Here is an 18,128-nt window from a genome sequence, read left to right as displayed (position 1 = left end):
CAGAAAATAGAAATAACATATGATAGCACATAGTCCATTAGCACACTTTATAGTAAGTGTTAATTTATTGTCATCCTTCCCTTCCTTCTTTACTGTTAGATAGGTAACTTCCTCAGGAAAAGGGCCATAGGTAAATGAAGTTTTACTTTAAGGACAATAAATTCTTTTTTTTTTTTTTTTTTTTGAGACGGAGTCTCGCTCTGCCACCCAGGCTGGAGTGCAGTGGCCGGATCTCAGCTCACTGCAAGCTCCGCCTCCTGGGTTTACGCCATTGTCCTGCCTCAGCCTCCCGAGTAGCTGGGACTACAGGCACCCGCCACGTCGCCCGGCTAGTTTTTTGTATTTTTTAGTAGAGACGGGGTTTCACCGTGTTAGCCAGAATGGTCTCGATCTCCTGACCTCATGATCCGCCCGTCTCGGCCTCCCAAAGTGCTGGGATTACAGGCTTGAGCCACCGCGCCCGGCCTTAGGCCAATAAATTCTTGAACTAACTTGCTTTTAGCTTTTAAGAAATGCTTTTAAATGGCCACAGTGGCTTATGCCTGTAATTCCAGCACTTTGGGAGGCCTAGGTGGGCGGATCATTTGAGGCCAGGAGTTCGAGACCAGCCTGGCCAACATAGTGAAACCCTGTCTCTACAAAAAATACAAAAATTAGCTGGGCACGTTGGCACGCACCTCCTGTGGTCCCAGCTACTCGAGGCTGAGGCACAAGAATCGCTTGAACCTGGGAAGTGGAGGTTGCGGTGAACTGAGATTGCGCCACTGCCCTCCAGCCTGGACAACAAAAGGAGACTCTGTCTCAAAAAAAATAAAAAAAGCTTTTTAAAAATGCATGTGTGTGTGCTCGCTTCGGCAGCACATATACTAAAATTGGAACGATACAGAGAAGATTAGCATGGCCCCTGCGCAAGGATGACACGCAAATTCGTGAAGCGTTCCATGTAAAAAAAAAAAAAAAAATGCATGTGTGTGTGTACACACATATACATAAATCATTATATTCTCTTTCAGTTTCAGGAGACAAGTATTATCTTTAAATCTAAATGGGTGCAATTCATTAATGAAAAAATTACAACATCTTTTTGCCTTTCTGGCTCATACACAGGTGAGTGTGTTTGTGTGTATAGTAGGTTTATGTTAACTGTGTGGTAATATTCATTAAACTTTACATTATGCCTAACCTTTTTAACTGATGAAATAATATAATAGATATCTCATCCGTACAACAAATACACTTAGAAATGCTAAAGAGATACTGCCTAAAATATCTAGATATTTTTCTATTTTCAGGACATGCCCTAAGTTTTTATATTTTTCTCTTGCTTCCCATTATTGTAGCTGAATATTATGCTGACCCATTGATCTAGAAATTTTTACAAAGAAAATATGATTTCCTATCCAATAAATAAGCTCCTTCATGAAGAATTATTTTTGAATGCATCTTTGTTTCCTGATACTAAATTAATAGATTTGTACAATAATGAGCAACTAAAATAATACTGTGGTGCCTGGGCTTTTTTCTCTTTTCTTATGTATACCCATTCATTATAACTAAAGATCTCTGCAGTTCTGTTTATCTGTTAAGTTCTAGAGCTTAAAATTTTGTGGTGATCTTTTATGTCCACACATTAATCCGGGGTCATTAATTTATGTTAATGGCACCAAGGTGGTCATATATAGTAAATATTCACATTTATTAAGAGACACTATATGCAGTCAATGGTAAGCATTAAAGGAAGAGTCTTGGTCAGGCGCCGTGGCTCACACCTGTAATCTCAACACTTGGAGGCCGAGGCGGGCAGATTACCTGAGGTCAGGAGTTTGAGACCAGACTGGCTAACATGGTGAAACCCCATCTCTACTAAAAATATAAAACTTAGCTGGGCATGGTGGCACATGCCTGTAATCCCAGCTACTCAGGAGGCTGAGATAGGAGAATTGCTTGAGCCCATGAGGCAGAGCTTGCAGTGAGCCGAAATCATGCCACTGCACTCCAGCCTAGCTGACAGACCGAGCCCCTGTCTGAAAAAAAAAAGAGTCTTTATGTTCAAAGAACTTTTAGTTTAGATTTTGAGCCTAAACACATGAATTATATACATATCATTATTTATAATATATGTTATTTTTCTGGTTTTACTTTCATTGCCTTTATCTCACAGAGGTCTAAAGGAGTAGTAGTTAGGGCCAGAAGAAACAATAGGTTGAGAATTGGTGGGATTCAGTTGATGGGAATGCTTTTGTTTTCTTTCTACAAGCTGAGAAATATCACAGATATAACTTCTTAAATGGAGAGAATCTAGACAGGATTAATATGAGATGATAGTAATGGCCTATGAGTAGTTATATACTCAGATAATTTTATTATTCTTTATCTGGGGAAAGTATGTTCACAAATTAAATTTACCATATCAAGACCAAGGGAAATGAAATGAAAACTGTCTCCTTCCTCACTCCCTGTTGTTTCCTCGTAAATTGATTTTTGTGCTTTCTTTATCACTAGTCTGTATTTATTATGTATAAAATATATGTGTTTATATGTATATATAGGCAGATATATACTGTATTAACTTAAAATCTTAGGGGAGGTTTCCCTGCTCCTCTCAAGAAAAGAAAAATAGAAATTAAAAAGAGCCTGATTAAATTTCTGTCACAGTTGAGACTCTCTCTGGTAGCAGCCTGACAGATTATTTTAGGCAGACAGATTTTCTCATATAATTGAAAAGTCCTTTTATCTTATAATTAATAAAACAAACCTATTGAACATTTACATTTTTTTTGGCCCTTGTCTAAATCTTTTATGTCTTAATCATCAAAAATAGTCTATCATGTAATAAGGTATATCCCCATTTTACAGATGAAGAAAACAGGCTTACATTACCTGTTCAGGGTCATGCAAACAAGCAGCAGGATTGAGATATGAACCAAACAGCTCTGAAGCCCCTGTTTAACATAGGGTAAACTTCCTTCCTTCAGAATGCTGTAAACCCTTAATTTGGGTAAAATTTTTCTTAACTAAGAACTTCATTGTTATGAAGTTATGCCACAAATAATCAATGTCAAGAGAATTCCAAAGTTTCAACTTATAATCACATCTTTGAGATGCCTTTTCAGTTTTTTGTCATGGCAAAATCTAGGATTTGAACCTGGATCGCTCTAGAGTCCACAATTTAATCACTAAACAGCTTCTATACTTAAAAAAAAAAAAAAAAATTAGCAAGGGTTTCTAACCAGTGTACTCACAATCTGCACATTTATGACATGTATCTACTCAAGGAAATTTTCGCTTAAAGTAGATATGCATGACTCTACTGTAGAGTATTTCCTTTATTACTTTGTTCAGAATACACACTAACAAAATATACATTAATCTTTTTTAGATTTGATTTTTATCAAAAAATTGTGGACTCAAACATGTGACTGTCGTAGAGGGATGATACTAGGAGCTTTATATCGAGAGTTAGACTTGGGTTCTACCTTAATGTCCTGTGCCACTCATTTAGCTGTATGACCCTGGACAAGTCACATGTTTCTCTAGCTCTCAATTCTGCTCTGCAGAGTGAGCAATTATGACTAAAGATTACCTAACTTTATTTCTAAATAATTCTATCTGTCCCTGAGTTGCCATGTCCGGCCCTTTTGGCTGATGCGACGTTAACTGTAAATAATCTTTATTAAACACTGTATATTAAGATTTCAGTTACTTGGTTCATGCTATAAGAATCACTTCCTTATGTTTTCTCAATTGCTATTAAAAGAGGGAAGCATACGCACCTCGGATATTCTTTGAGGCTTCCAGACCTCCATGGTTTACTCCCAGATCACAGCAAGACTGTTCTGAATACCTCAGATTTCTCCTTGACAGGTAAAATGTATTCTTAAAATTGTGATTTGAGTTTTGTCTTTCATAACAGTTTAATTCTACTTAATATTGCTTTTACCTTTAAAAACATATTTCAAATGTTACTTTTTAAAATACTGTTGCATTTCTTGTATGTTTTTTATATATTGTTTTTAATTGGTTTTCCTTTTTTGAATTTTCTTCCTTGAGACCAGCTGTTCTCAAAGTGTGATACAGGGACCCCTGCGGGTTCCCAAAACACTTTCAGGAGTCTGTGAGGTCTTCTCTTTCCCAACAGCATAACTGTGTGAGGCCAGATTTTCTTTCTACGTTTCATCCAAAAAACATATAACAATAGAATGCAGAGAAGATATGAGGCTCCAGCTGTCTTCTATTAAACCAGATACTTAAAGTATTTGCAAAATGTAAAACACTGCCATTCTTACTTTTTTTTTTTTTTGGTTTTACAAAATACAACTTTTTCATTTTTAAAATGTTACTAATATTAAATAATGGGTTTATTATTGTTTGTTAAATGTTAATATTTTATTTTCTCAGTTCTGACAGTAAATATCAATAGATACAACCCATATAAAGGAAAGCTCTTTGTTTTTTAATTATTTTTAAGAGGTTAAAGGGGTCCTGGCACCAAAAAATTTGAGAGCCACTCCTTTAGACCAGTTCATAATTGTATGGGTTTGGTATATTTTATTGTCGCCTGACCACTTAATTAATAAAACCTGTTATCATCTGTATCTCCCTGTCTTTGTTCTGCTCTGTGGAATGACTAGTAAAGTTAGTTGAGCTCGGTATGTGCAGCCTTCCTTCCATTCAGCTAAGAATCTATTCAGTAGTTTATTTGTGCCTGACTTTCTATGAGATGTCAGGAAGACAGAGATATATAAGACAGTTAAGGGACGTTTATAATTAACTGCAATGTAACACGTGCTCTTAAGTAGCAGTATGAAGAAAGTGTAATGAGAATATAGAGTAGTAATAGCCACCCAGCTTTCTTCCTGCATTCTCAAGCTATTCAATTTTCTTTTAATTAAAACAGGAAAACCTGATTTGTTTAAACATTAAATTTGATTAAAATAGTTTATAGTAGCCACTAATATTTTTAAATAGAAATGACATTTGAAGTTAATTTAAGTAGCTATATAATGATATCCTCTCCTGCAGGCTCCATGAAGAAGAAAAGATCTTGAAAGTTCAGTCCTCACACAAGCCTTCTGAAATTCTGGAATGCAGTGAAACTTCTTTACAGGAAGTAGCTAGTAAAGCAGCAGTACTAACAGAGACCCCTCGTACAACTGACAGTGAGAAGACTTTAATAGAAAAAATGTTTGGAGGAAAATTACGAACTCACATATGTTGTTTGAACTGCAGGAGTACCTCACAAAAAGTGGAAGCCTTTACAGATCTTTCGCTTGCCTTTTGTCCTTCCTCTTCTTTGGAAAACATGTCTTTCCAAGATCCAGCATCATCACCCTGTACACAAGATGGTGGTCTAATGCAAGCCGCTATACCCAGTCCTTCAGAAGAACCAGTAGTTTATAATCCAACAACAGCTGCCTTCATCTGTGACTCAGTTGTGAATGAAAGAACCATAGGCAGTCCTCCTAATGAGTTTTACTGTTCTGAAAACACTTCTGTCCCTAACGAATCTAACAGGATTCTTGTTAATAAAGATGTACCTCAGAAACCAGGAGGTGAAACCACACCTTCAGTAACTGACTTACTAAATTATTTTTTGGCTCCAGAGATTCTTACTGGTGATAACCAATATTATTGTGAAAACTGTGCCTCTCTGCAGAATGCTGAGAAAACTATGCAAATCACAGAGGAACCTGAATACCTTATTCTTACTCTCCTGAGATTTTCGTATGATCAGAAGTATCATGTGAGAAGGAAAATTTTAGACAATGTATCACTGCCACTGGTTTTGGAGTTGCCAGTTAAAAGAACTACTTCTTTCTCTTCATTGTCAGAAAGTTGGTCTGTAGATGTTGACTTCACTGATCTTAGTGAGAACCTTGCTAAAAAATTAAAGCCTTCAGGGACTGATGAAGCTTCCTGCACAAAATTGGTGCCCTATCTATTAAGTTCTGTTGTGGTTCACTCTGGTATATCCTCTGAAAGTGGGCATTACTATTCTTATGCCAGAAATATCACAGGTACAGAGTCTTCATATCAGATATACCACCAGTCTGAGGCTCTGACATTAGCATCCTCCCAGAGTCGTTTACTAGGGAGAGAGAGTCCCAGTGCAGTTTTTGAACAGGATTTGGAAAATAAGGAAATGTCAAAAGAATGGTTTTTATTTAATGACAGTAGAGTGACATTTACTTCATTTCAGTCAGTCCAGAAAATTACAAGTAGGTTTCCAAAGGACACAGCTTATGTGCTTTTGTATAAAAAACAGCATAGTACTAATGGTTTAAGTGGTAATAACCCAACCAGTGGACTCTGGATAAATGGAGACCCACCTCTGCAGAAAGAACTTATGGATGCTATAACAAAAGACAATAAACTATATTTACAGGTAAGTTGGAAATACTTTATTTGTTGAAAATATTAAACGATAGATAGTTAAATGAGTACCCTCATTTTGAAATCTAACTTACAAGTTTTTATGAAACTCTGAAATGTAGGTCTGGATTTATATGAAGTATTCTCTACCTGTATAAATTACCTTTCTAATATTGTGACAATTTAAATGAAAAGTGGCAATCAGATGTAATGTGGAAGATTTTATTTGTTCATTATAAAAGATGGCTCATTATGAAATCATGCCATACAAAATACAGAAAGTTTACAAAAGTGGACATATCCTCAGTCTCACCCACCAGAGGAAACAACTGCTAAATGTGGTGTTTATGCCCGCAAGACCTTTGTGTAAATATTTTAAGGGCTATTTATTGATATTTAGGTGGATAAGATAAAAAAACACTAAAAGGTAGACTATGTAAAGAAAAGATACTCATATTCTTTGAGGATGTGGGCAGTAAAACCAAGGAGATAATAGAACAATTGTAAATCAAAGCCAAGGAATGGTTTTATATGAGATAAATTTATTCATAAATATACTTTTTTCAAGGAGTTAGTGATTTTATTACTTAAAGGCTAATAAAAAGTTAACATTCTTGCTGAAAGTATTTTTTTGTTGTTTTTGAAACTTGCCAGTTTGTTCTCAACATACAGGGCTAGCAGTAAATTACAGGTGAAATTCTAGGTATATTAATTGGGTGGTCTCAGTGATTTTGAGTTTGAATGAGTATATTTAAAAAATTTTGTGTTTGAAAGTCATTCCTGAAAGATACAGATAGAATAAGAAATGTACCACTATAGTACTGATTTTTAGAGGGAAATTTTCTCAAAAGCCTTCAAATTTACTGCATTATAAAATACTCATACATTTTTAAAGAAATATAGCAATGTTCTTGAGTGACAAAAACAATGAACTTTACAGAAATAAATAGAAAATCAGAATATTTGTTTGAACTGATTAACTACTGAAGACTAACATCTAGTCAGATGGCTTATAATCAACATACTAGAAATAGATTGTATTCAGCTGTGTCCTTCTTACTAGATATCATATAAACATTAGTCAAAGGAGAAATACGGGTTTTGAAAGATAAAAAACTACTCTCATTTCTGTGATTAGAATCCCAAATGCTTGTATAGCCATAGCAACTACTTGTTTGTAGCTTAGCTCCAAGTGATTTTCCAATTTATCTTGCCATTTACCCCATTACTTTCTGATTATACAATATTTGAGCGTGAGGAACTATTCTTTTCATTATTATTTTAAGACTCGTATGTTACTTTAATATAAAGAAAAAGCATTCTGTATTTTGTTAATTCAGTTTTTCAGTTTTATGCAGTTGTAAATTCCATCTTAAGTTTCATATTGACAAGTTGTTTAATGCAAGAAAAGATACCGCCAAATTTTACATTAAGGTATTTTCCTTATTAAGACTAGGTAGTAAATCAGAGTTTCATTATTAGAGTACCCTTTTAAAGCAAAAATACAATAATAAGTATTCAATTTTTTTTTTTTTTTTTTTTTTTTTTTTTTTTTTGAGATTGTCTCATTCTGTCACCCAGGCTGAAGTTCAGTGCCATGATCATGGTTTACTGAAACCTTGAACTCCTGGGCTCAAGTGATCCTCCTGCCTCAGCTTCCTGAGTAGCTAAGGACTATAGGCATGTGTCACCATGCCTGGCTAATTTTAAAAAAAAGTTTTTTTAAAGATTGTCTTGCCATTTTACCCAGGCTAGTCTCAAACTCCAGGGCTCAAGCAGTCCTCCCTCCTTGACCTCCCAAAGTGCTGGGCCACTGCATGTGGCCCAATAATCAACGCAGTTAGGAACTTATATTTAGATTGTGATTATTTACATTTATTTATTGATTGATTGACACAGAGTCTCACTCTGTCACCCAGGCTGGAGTGCAGTGGCTTGATCTCGGCTCACTGCAACCTCCGCTCCTGGGTTCAAGCAAATCTCAGGTCTCAGATACCCAAGTAGTTGGGATTACAGGCATACGCCACCATGCCTGGTAAATTTTTTTGTATTTTTAGTAGAGACGAGTTTCGTCATGTTGTCCAGGCTGGTCTCAAACTCCTGGCCTCAAGTGATCTGCCCACCTTGGCCTCCCAAAGTGCTAGGATTACAGGCATGAGCCACTGTGCCCAGCCTGTTTACTTTTAAATACAGTGATTGATAAAGGCTCAAATTGTGAAGTTTTTCATACCATTTAATCAGATCATTCTGGTATTTTAAGTACATGTTGAGAGACTACATTGTTTATTCTGTTATGTGAATGCTCATAATTACCAGGCAATAGAAAACTATAGTGTTGAGATTATGTATACAGCAGTTTTCAGCTATCACTTCTTAGTTTTAAACACCTGGAGCATGTACATGTGTGTTTTCATTCTATCATTTTGTTTTTATATCCGTTTTTCAGATATAATTCTTATATGTCATGCTTTATAATAGATTACTATGTCTGGACTATAGCTTTAAGAAATAGCATTATACCTATTTATAAAACAGTTATAAAAACTTAAATCGTAAAAGGAAGGATGTGAAGTGAACATTCTGAGTTCCTCTGCTCTTGAACAATATTGCTAATGAATTTAACATTTTAGTACATATCAGGGTAGCTGCTTTCATTTTAATACTTCATAATCACATTAGAAACTCACCTTGTGATAATTTTAAGAAGCTTTTTTTAGGATTTCATTTTTACATTTTAGGATTTCATTTTTCAATTTTAAATCTAGCCACAACCAGATTTACAAGTGTTAGAAAATGTTGCTCTTTTGAGTATTGGCAAGATCCGTGGTTTTGAAAAACCCAGGCAAAAAATCTTTTATGACAAACCATTTTCTACTCTGTGTATCATAGCCTGACATTTGGGAAAACAATGCAAATTGTGGATTTCGAAGTAAATTTTTGAAAGGACTTTTCTCTTCGTATATTTCTTTCCCTTCAGTCCAGCTTCCATTAGGAGTATCTCCATTGTTTTAGTGTCTGGAATATAAAAACTAAGCCTTTGGTTAGGATACAGTGAGAGATTGTGTAATACATCATTCTCGCATGGTCCAGATTACCCACCCATCTGTCCCGCATCAGCCACAGTCCACTTCCTATCTTTTCCTGCTTGGTTTATTTCCTTTGTTTCTTTGGAGGAGGTAGTAGTTCTTAACTTCTTAATTCTTTTCTTTTTCATACATGCAGAAGAGTATATTCAATATGTATGTGCAGTTTAAAAAAAAGGATTAATGTCAACAGTTTCACTTGAATGAGAAATATAAATATACTGAAAATTATTTGTCTCAAGGAGCAATAACTTTCCTGTGACTAGATCTATAGTCTACTACTGAAATTAGAATTAACTTTAGTACTCATATAAATTTGTGATATAAATTACACATTCTATGATAATCATAATTTTGACATTGTATACAATGTTATTAAGTAAAATGAAAGACAGTTTTTCCTATTTTTATCCATTGTCTAAGCTTATCATCAGAAAACAGAATACCGCACATTTTTTTCTGTCAGCCATATATTTCTATAAATAATAAAGCAGAAAAAGAATATTACTTTTTTGGGATGCTGTATATCTTGAAATACAATATAGGTTTCATGGGTACACATGCAATGGAGTTACTAATTTTATATTTTATGTCATTTGACATAGTTTCTTTAAGGGAATCACTGTACAAAAACGTCTATGCAAAATTTGCCATATCTTTTAGTAGCAGAAGTTGAAGAAGAACTTCTTAAACTCTACCTTACATGTCTGTTCAGTTTTAATTCATTAGGGAACATCATCTATGTATCTGAAACCGTGTATTGTTTCTCAGATACAGAGTCATAGTTTCATTGCTTGTTTGGATAGTTTAATAGGTTATAGAGCTAGAACAATGAGGATTTGTGGCTGGGGGGGTTTGTGTCTGTTTCTGATGTTACTTATGGCACTTAATTTCAATCTGTAAAACATTTGTAATTCCTACTTTAATTTTATAGATCAAGGATAAATTAATATATATATCACCTTAAAAATACTCTGTAGGTAGACATTATACCAAAGAGCCAGCAATTATTGTAAATGACACTGTAAATCACAAAAATGTTTTTAAGAAATATCCTGCAAATTAAGTTTTAAAAGCTCTATCAGAGACTGGTTAGTTAAGCCATTTTGTTACAAGGATTTATCAAAGGTCCCTTTCAGCCATAAAAATAGGTGATTCTTGATCATTTTGTGTACTGGGACTTTAACAGAAGATGCTGTCTGCTACTGAAAAATAAAGTATCCATAATGTGACAGATAGGTGTCAGGGTATGCCTGGCTCTTTTCTTCGTAATGAAAAATTGAGCATTTTGTGAAGAGGGAATAATAATAAACTAAATCATTTTAGCTAGAAATTATAAAATAGTATTACCTTGCCAGATGGAACAAAATCACTAGGCCTTAAGTTGAAAAATCGAAATAATAGTGTTTTTGTTATTAATGTTAACTGTATTTTGAAAGCCCTTCAGGATAATTATGCTAACAAGTTCAGGTATGCTGTGACCAGTAACTTTTAGACCTTATTTTTACCAACCCCATTTGAAATCTGTAGATCCTCTTCCAGAAAAATAGGCACATGCCAGAATATTTTGCCTATTTTTCCAAAGAGTTTGTGGGTCCCAGTTTTAGAATCCAGTTGTATACCTTGCCAAATGAATTTGCCAGTATTTATTCACATTTGCTCCCTTTGAAGCTAAGCACCTAATAGAATTCTAATCTGAGATCATTAATATTTATTGAATACCTAATATATGCCTGGCATCTAGATAAATACGATTGATTTCTGATAAAAGTTTTCCTGATAAGGAAACGTTTTAGATATTACTGTGAGGAGGTAGGCTTCATTTTACTTGTCAGTGTTTTTTGAGACCTGTCTTACTATTTATTGAGAAATAGTCTATGGAAAGGGCAGAAAAAAAATTCATTCTTCTTCCTTTATTCATATGTTTAACTGTAATCACCCACTTCCAAAATAGCCCCAATTGCTAGAGAATAGATAATCTATTGTGATAATCTTTGAATTCCATGTTAAATATATTAGGAAAGAATTTATTCTAATATGTTTTAGAGTGTTGCAGGAACTGTAATATTTTCTTAGAGAAGTTTTTTTTTCGTAGGTGCTTTAGTTTCAAAGTTATTGAGATTTGAAGAATGCTTATACGGATTAAGGTAGTTTTAAAATATTTCTATAGATGATATAACCATTGTATTTAGCATTTTAATTTCATAAAAATTATTTTTAATTTTAGGAACAAGAGTTGAATGCTCGAGCCCGGGCCCTACAAGCTGCATCTGCTTCATGTTCATTTCGGCCCAATGGATTTGATGACAATGACCCACCAGGAAGCTGTGGACCAACTGGTGGAGGGGGTGGAGGAGGATTTAATACAGTTGGCAGACTCGTATTCTGATCCTGAGAGAGTCCAAAATGCACTGGTCACGAAACATCTAATACTATGACTGTTAAAATGTCACAGACTATAACAAATATCTATCTTTTATTTTTCATTAGACCCTTATACTTCAAGAGAACACATTCAGTGCTTGTTTTTATTTTCTTGACACATTTATTAACAAAATGCATCATGGAAAAAAAAATCTACCTCTTAAAATTCCATTTGCTTTTATGGTTAGACATGCTTGACCAAAAATGTTCAGAAGAAAATATGTACCTGGTCCCTAATTAAGCTGCATTAAATTTGGTAGAAGCATTTAAATGGTCTATCTTCAGTTTTACTGAACAAAAAATGTAATTTATTTAGCATTCTTTATAAAAGAATTGATGCTAGAGGTAAAAAAAAAAAATACTTGTTTTTAAAAAATCCTTTATGTCTTGTGTAATTACCCCATTATTAAATTCAAGTCTTTAAAAATCAACTAGAGATGATAAAGTCTCTAAGGAAGGCAATAACAAAATTTATCAAGATATAGTACTTTTCAGTTTTTGTGTAGTGTCTTCAGCATCACTGTATCTGTATTTCAAGTACAAATGTTTTTAAAAAGGATTCTTTATACATATGTGCTGAATTGATTTTAAGAAAGTTGCATGATCCTGTAGGAGCAACATTTTTACCTAAAAAATGCTAACTTTGTAGTATTTCTAATTGTTCAAGGATTTTAAAATTCTATTTCAGGGAGTATATCTTCTGTGTGTTTTGAAGGAGGTGAGTTCTGTATGTGCCTTGCAGTACTGTAATTCAAAAATAGGAATCTTTGGCTGCGAAATGTTTTTTTTTTTTTTAATGAAATGTTAGGAAGTAATTTTTGTGCTAACATTAAAATTATAACTTTTTGAAAGGTAATAGATTTTCCTTAAGTAAAATCTGATGGTTCTAAATCAATCAATGTGATAGTTCATTTTTAACTCTTAGAAGAATTCAGAGGAAATGAACCCAGCTAAGTATAAAATCTTTCTTGATTTTGTTACTTATTCCTCAGAATATTAAACATTGATCACATATTTTTAGAGTTGTACATTTGGGTTTTTTGTTTGTTTCAGTCATATGTTTTGCACCGTTGTTTCTATTTTCATAGTTCTAGATAAAATGTTAAAATGCCAAACCCTACCTTTCTACACTTTCTTTTGCCAGGAAACTGGAAACATGTCAGTTCTCCTGGTTCTTGATTATACAGTACTCAAGAGTTATCCCAGTTATCCCCCTTCCTAAAGGTTTTAACTTATCCACAGTTGTTCATTGTTCTCAAGATTGGTCTCATATTTATTTTGAAAACATTTTAAGGAAAAGAATGTTCTTCGATGATTTGGGGTTTATCTTTTTCCCAAGCTTTTATGGCAGTGGTTAAAAAAAAACAGAAATCCTCATGTTTATTCCACTACCTCCCATTCCTAACCTGTTTCCAGTCACCAGGAAGATTAGGAAGGCGGATTAGATTAAAAACTGAAAATTCTTTGCAGATTTAATCAAGGTTCTCCTCCTTATAAATGAATGAACCAGTTATCATGCTTTTCTGTGGTCTTCTTATCCCAATAGTGAATTTCTGAGCTATCCTGTGTATTCAGTTATCCACTTACTTGATAGCAACTTATGATCAGATTATATCAGTCTTGGCATTTATTGAAATTGGTAAAGTGATTTAATATTTGATAGATTGATATTGGGCTAAGATGCTTCTAGCAACTTTCATAAAAGCAATTAGACTTACGCAGCTTTATCTATGAATATCAATCAGGTCTCTCAAGGATTTTATGTATCAAGATAATATGTATTGACTTTTTTAAATGATAAAATGAATTCTAGTTAGAGTCTTTCCTTAGTATCTGCAGTGGATTGGTTCCAGAACACCATCCCCCAATATTAAAATCCACAGATGCTCAAGTCCCTTATTTATATAAAATAGCACAGAATTTGCATATAACCTATGCACATCCTCCCATACACTTTAATCTCTACATGATGAGATATGATTGCATAGCACTTACATTGTGCTATGTAGTTGTTATATTATATTGTTTTTTCATTTGTGCTATTTTTTATTACATTTATTGGTTTTTTAAATTTTCTATCCAAAGTTGTTTGAATCTACGGATACAGAGCCTGAGGATATGGAAAGCTGACTGAATATAGTAACACTGAGAGTATTCAAATAACTTCATACCAGTACCAAAAACTTGAAGACTTCCTTTTAACATTAAAAATATAGTAACCTTTTACATGATTTGTTGAATTCAAAATATTTGGAACCAGAATAATCAGAAATTTCATTCAAAACCTGTGCAGCTGAACTTTTTTAGTAAGGTAATACTCAGGACTGCTCTGATTCTAACAGATCCCTGTGACTTAATTACAGATTTATTTGTCATATTAAGTCTTTTCTTTCTCCCATATTCCTAACCCTTGTGCTTAGCTCCAACTCTTGTGAGATTTAACTCTGAAGACTGAGTAGAGTGCTATTGCTGTTTGTCTTTCCTTTAGTCCACAGTAATCAGTTTAAATGAAGTTGCTTATTACTGCTAAGAAGCATTAGGCTTCACTGCTAGCAAAAATGAAAAACTGTAAATCTGAGTCTGTTTCTTTCAAAGATGTTTATTGACACAAAGTAAAAAATTGTTTAGAGATATGCAAAGAAGGAAATATATAGGATATCACACAAGCTCTGATAATCTATCCACTAAGCAGGTGCCTATGCAACTCTGATTTATGGCATTAACATATCTCAAATTGGAAGAAGGATTCTAGCTCATTCTCCATTCAAGCATCTTCCCACTGCCTCTCTTCCAGCTAAATAATCAGAGAAGCAGGGCAGCATATGCCTGGAGATCCCTGACTTTTATCTCCATACCTTAAATTGTTGATAGATCCTTTGGATGTAGAGATAAAAATCCATCATGATGTCTAGAGGTATTGGGGGGGTCCATGTGAAAGGTTCAAACAACCTATTACATATAACGCACATCTGGAAAGAATAAAAATTTTCAAGCTAAGTCTTAAGTTCAAATCTATATTTTTTTCTCTTCAGTTCTGTTCTTTGTATGATAATATTTACAAAAGTAGTTGTCTTCTTTTCACATACTACCTCTTTAAAGCTATCATCTTATAATAAGTGGAATTGGATGCTTATTGTGTGCCCAGCACAGTTTAGGAAAAAAATAATTGGCATAGTTTCTCCAGTTACTGGAAATCTTCATTTTGATGCTTTGTACTTTGTTCCAGGTCTTTAATTCTCAGTCAGTCTTTTCCTATATTGTGTACTTCACATGATACATTCCATATAAAGAGCTCTTTTAAAATGAATATTTCAAAAATACTGTACATTTATAGTATTTTTTCTCATACAAATTCGATAGTTTATATATCCTTTCATCATACATTTTTTCTAATGAGTTTAGATTTCTGAAACTAAATATTCCTGAGGTAGAGAAAAGTTAATTCACATTTTACAAAAACATACTAGGAAATGCTAACTGGTTGTTGTTAGCAACTCAGTAACATCGCCCAGAGGAGTAAGGTTAAATCTTAGATAATGCAAACCTGTAACTAAGAAGTTAAAGTTCAACAGTAAGGAAATTTGAATTAAAAGTTGCTATCCCAAAAAAAAATAATTCTAAAATATAAGCTGTTTCATATGTATATTCTTAAGTTTTATCAAACTGTTATGTATCTTCAGTGTTATCCTAAGTTAATTTTCTTAGAGAGTCCTTTTTTAGAAGTGAACGAACCTCAAAATGAATGGGGGATTAAAAAAACAAACTGCTTTAAAAAAACTAGCTTGTTTTAAAAAAAAGCTTTCCCATATGAAGAAATTTGTACAGAAATAATTTTTAAAGAAATGAGAATCAAGATTTTCATAAAATCAGCAATCTAGGTTTCACAAATTCAAAAGAATTTATTATATAAAACCATTAGCCCCACTGTTACATAACCAGTGTGGACTTAACATTAAAAATAGAATCTAAGAAGTCAGCCAAGTGTATTGCCAGCTCTCGTCAGTGTCTGTTACGACCTGCAGTTGTTTTTCTCTTCATGGAGCTCATGTTTTCATGTTTTGCTTGTGTTGTTGACACGTGCACGTGCACACACACACACACACCCCCCTTGATTTCAGAGGGTGAAAAATTTAGCCTTTCCTGGCCAGATCATCAGTTTTTAACCTTGCATTTCATGTTAAAATCACTTGAAGAGCTTTTTAAAAATAATACCATGCCCAAGCCTCATCCCAGACCAATTACATTATGTGGAGACTGGGCATCAATGTTTTTTGAAGTTCCTCACATGATTTTAATGTGCCACCTGGGTTGAGAACTGGACTACAAAAGGAATTTCTTCCCCATAGGTCTTTCGTTCAAGGGGATTATTAACATATGTCAAGAGTCTACCGTGTGCTGGCAGATATTTATGTCTTTTTAACTTATACCAGCCCTGTAAGTGGGCTCATACCCATATCCTCCCTCACCTCTTAATGGACAAAGAAAATAAAGACTCTGATTAAGGAACTTGCTCAACATCGTGCAACTAGTAAAAATCAGAGCTGAGATTTTAACCCAAGTCTTCAGAGCTCCAAAGTCAATATTCTAATGGAGCACAGGACTTAAGCAAATTACATATTAACAAAAGCTTAACAATGAATTTTGTAAAATGAAATATCAGTGTTTCCCTTATCCTTTTGCACTCCAAACATGATTCCTTAAGAAAAAAAAAGAAAAAGAAAAGATCTACTTTGTTAAAACCTATATGTGATAATCTAAAGGGTTGAGAAATGTGGTTCTTAAACTCATTTGTTATACCCGCTTAGTTTCTGTTTGCTTTACTAGGCTTATCTCTTCCATTCTTGCCTTTATGCCCTCTCTCATGCATATTGGACCTTGCATCATGTTTTTTCACACAGCACCATATACTTGCCATCTCGAGACCTTTGCACATTCAGGTCTCAGGATAGCATACCTTATGCTACTTTCTCTTCCCAGCTTTCAGCGGACTAATTAATTGCCTCCTACCTCCATATGTTCATATCTTCTCATACTGACCTCCCAAGCTGATTAGTCTCCCCCTTTATCCTGAGGTGTGTATTGTGCTTCCCTTTGAGAAGGCCATGGCTTAGCAATGGGGCTAAATTAGCACTGAAGTAAAGGCTAATCCTTTACAGTATAAAGTTTACACCCAACAAAGATTAAAAGTAGGTCTTAAAAGGATCAAATTCTAATGCTGGTTAAATTCTTTAAGTAATTTAACTGCATACAGAACAAATTGCAATCTCTTTAAGGAAATGCAGTATACATACCCAGCATTGGTATTGTGAAGTAAAATTCACAATATCCAGCATCTGATCAAAAAGTATGAGGCATTCAAAGAAGGAAAAAAATCCAGAAATTATGGAAAGAAAGGAATTTGCGAAGTAGGAGCTTAAAAGGAATGTAGAAAATCATGAGCACAGTGAAGAGAAAAATGGAGGATCCAAGAGTCCATTATCCAAGAGAAAATTAAAAGCACCCAGAGGAAAAGAATATGAAGTCAGGAAACAATACACAGCCCACAGGTCAAGTCTATCCTGCGTCCTGTTTTTTCATAAGTAAAGTTTTATTGGAGCACTGCTATACCTGTGACATATTGTGTATGGCTGTTTTTACACTACAATGGTAGAACTGAGTAGTTATGACAGAGACCATATATATTAGTCTGTTTTCATACTGCTATAAAGAACTGCCTGAGACTGGGTAATTTATAAAGAAGAGGATTAATTGACTCGCAGTTCTGCATGACTTGGGAAGCTTCAGGAAACACAATCATGGCAGAAGGTGAAGCAGGCTTGCATTACAAGGTGGCAGGCAAGAGACAGCAGGGAAAACTATCTTATAAAACCATCACATCTCATAAGAACTTACTCTCCTAAGAACAGCATGAGGGAACTCGCCCCCATGATCCAATCACCTCCCATCAGGTTCCTCCCTCAACACGTGGAAATTACAATCCAAGATGAGATTGTATATGGTGTAACCATATCACCATACAGCCTGCAGAGCCTAAAATACTTACTATGGTACATAAAAAAATTCCAATCCTTGATATAGAGAAACAAAAGACCAGTCATTTTATCAGAATATGAAAGCTAAGGATAGTGGAATGGCATCTAAAAAGTGCAGAAGGGAAAAAAAGTCAACTTAGTGAATACTCACTATATCCAGTGAAGATTCATTCAACGTGAAGGTGAGGTAGATATTTTTAGACAAAAGCTGAGAGAA

The 18,128-nt window shown here is 34.3% G+C and overlaps 1 protein-coding gene and 1 non-coding gene across 2 annotated transcripts in view; both read left to right on the top strand.

The window, feature by feature from the left end:
* Nucleotides 1-12,730, top strand: part of LOC105493299 (ubiquitin specific peptidase 38) — a 37,326-nt gene extending 24,596 nt beyond the window's left edge. The window contains exons 7-10 of the mRNA XM_011760843.3: nucleotides 1,014-1,107; nucleotides 3,758-3,864; nucleotides 5,023-6,385; nucleotides 11,683-12,730. Coding sequence (XP_011759145.2) covers nucleotides 1,014-1,107; nucleotides 3,758-3,864; nucleotides 5,023-6,385; nucleotides 11,683-11,844 — 1,726 coding nt within the window. The 3' untranslated portion in view covers nucleotides 11,845-12,730. The remainder of the gene's footprint in view (nucleotides 1-1,013; nucleotides 1,108-3,757; nucleotides 3,865-5,022; nucleotides 6,386-11,682) is intronic.
* LOC139362472 (U6 spliceosomal RNA) lies at nucleotides 843-949 on the top strand. Its single transcript, XR_011621584.1, has one exon. It is a non-coding gene; the product is annotated as a U6 spliceosomal RNA (small nuclear RNA).
* Nucleotides 12,731-18,128: the final 5,398 nt, after the last annotated feature.

This window comes from Macaca nemestrina, chromosome 3 (assembly GCF_043159975.1).
Source record: "Macaca nemestrina isolate mMacNem1 chromosome 3, mMacNem.hap1, whole genome shotgun sequence".
Classification (NCBI taxonomy): Eukaryota; Metazoa; Chordata; class Mammalia; order Primates; family Cercopithecidae; genus Macaca; species Macaca nemestrina.
Note: the sequence above shows the minus strand (reverse complement) of the source record. Positions and strands in the feature narration are given on the sequence as shown.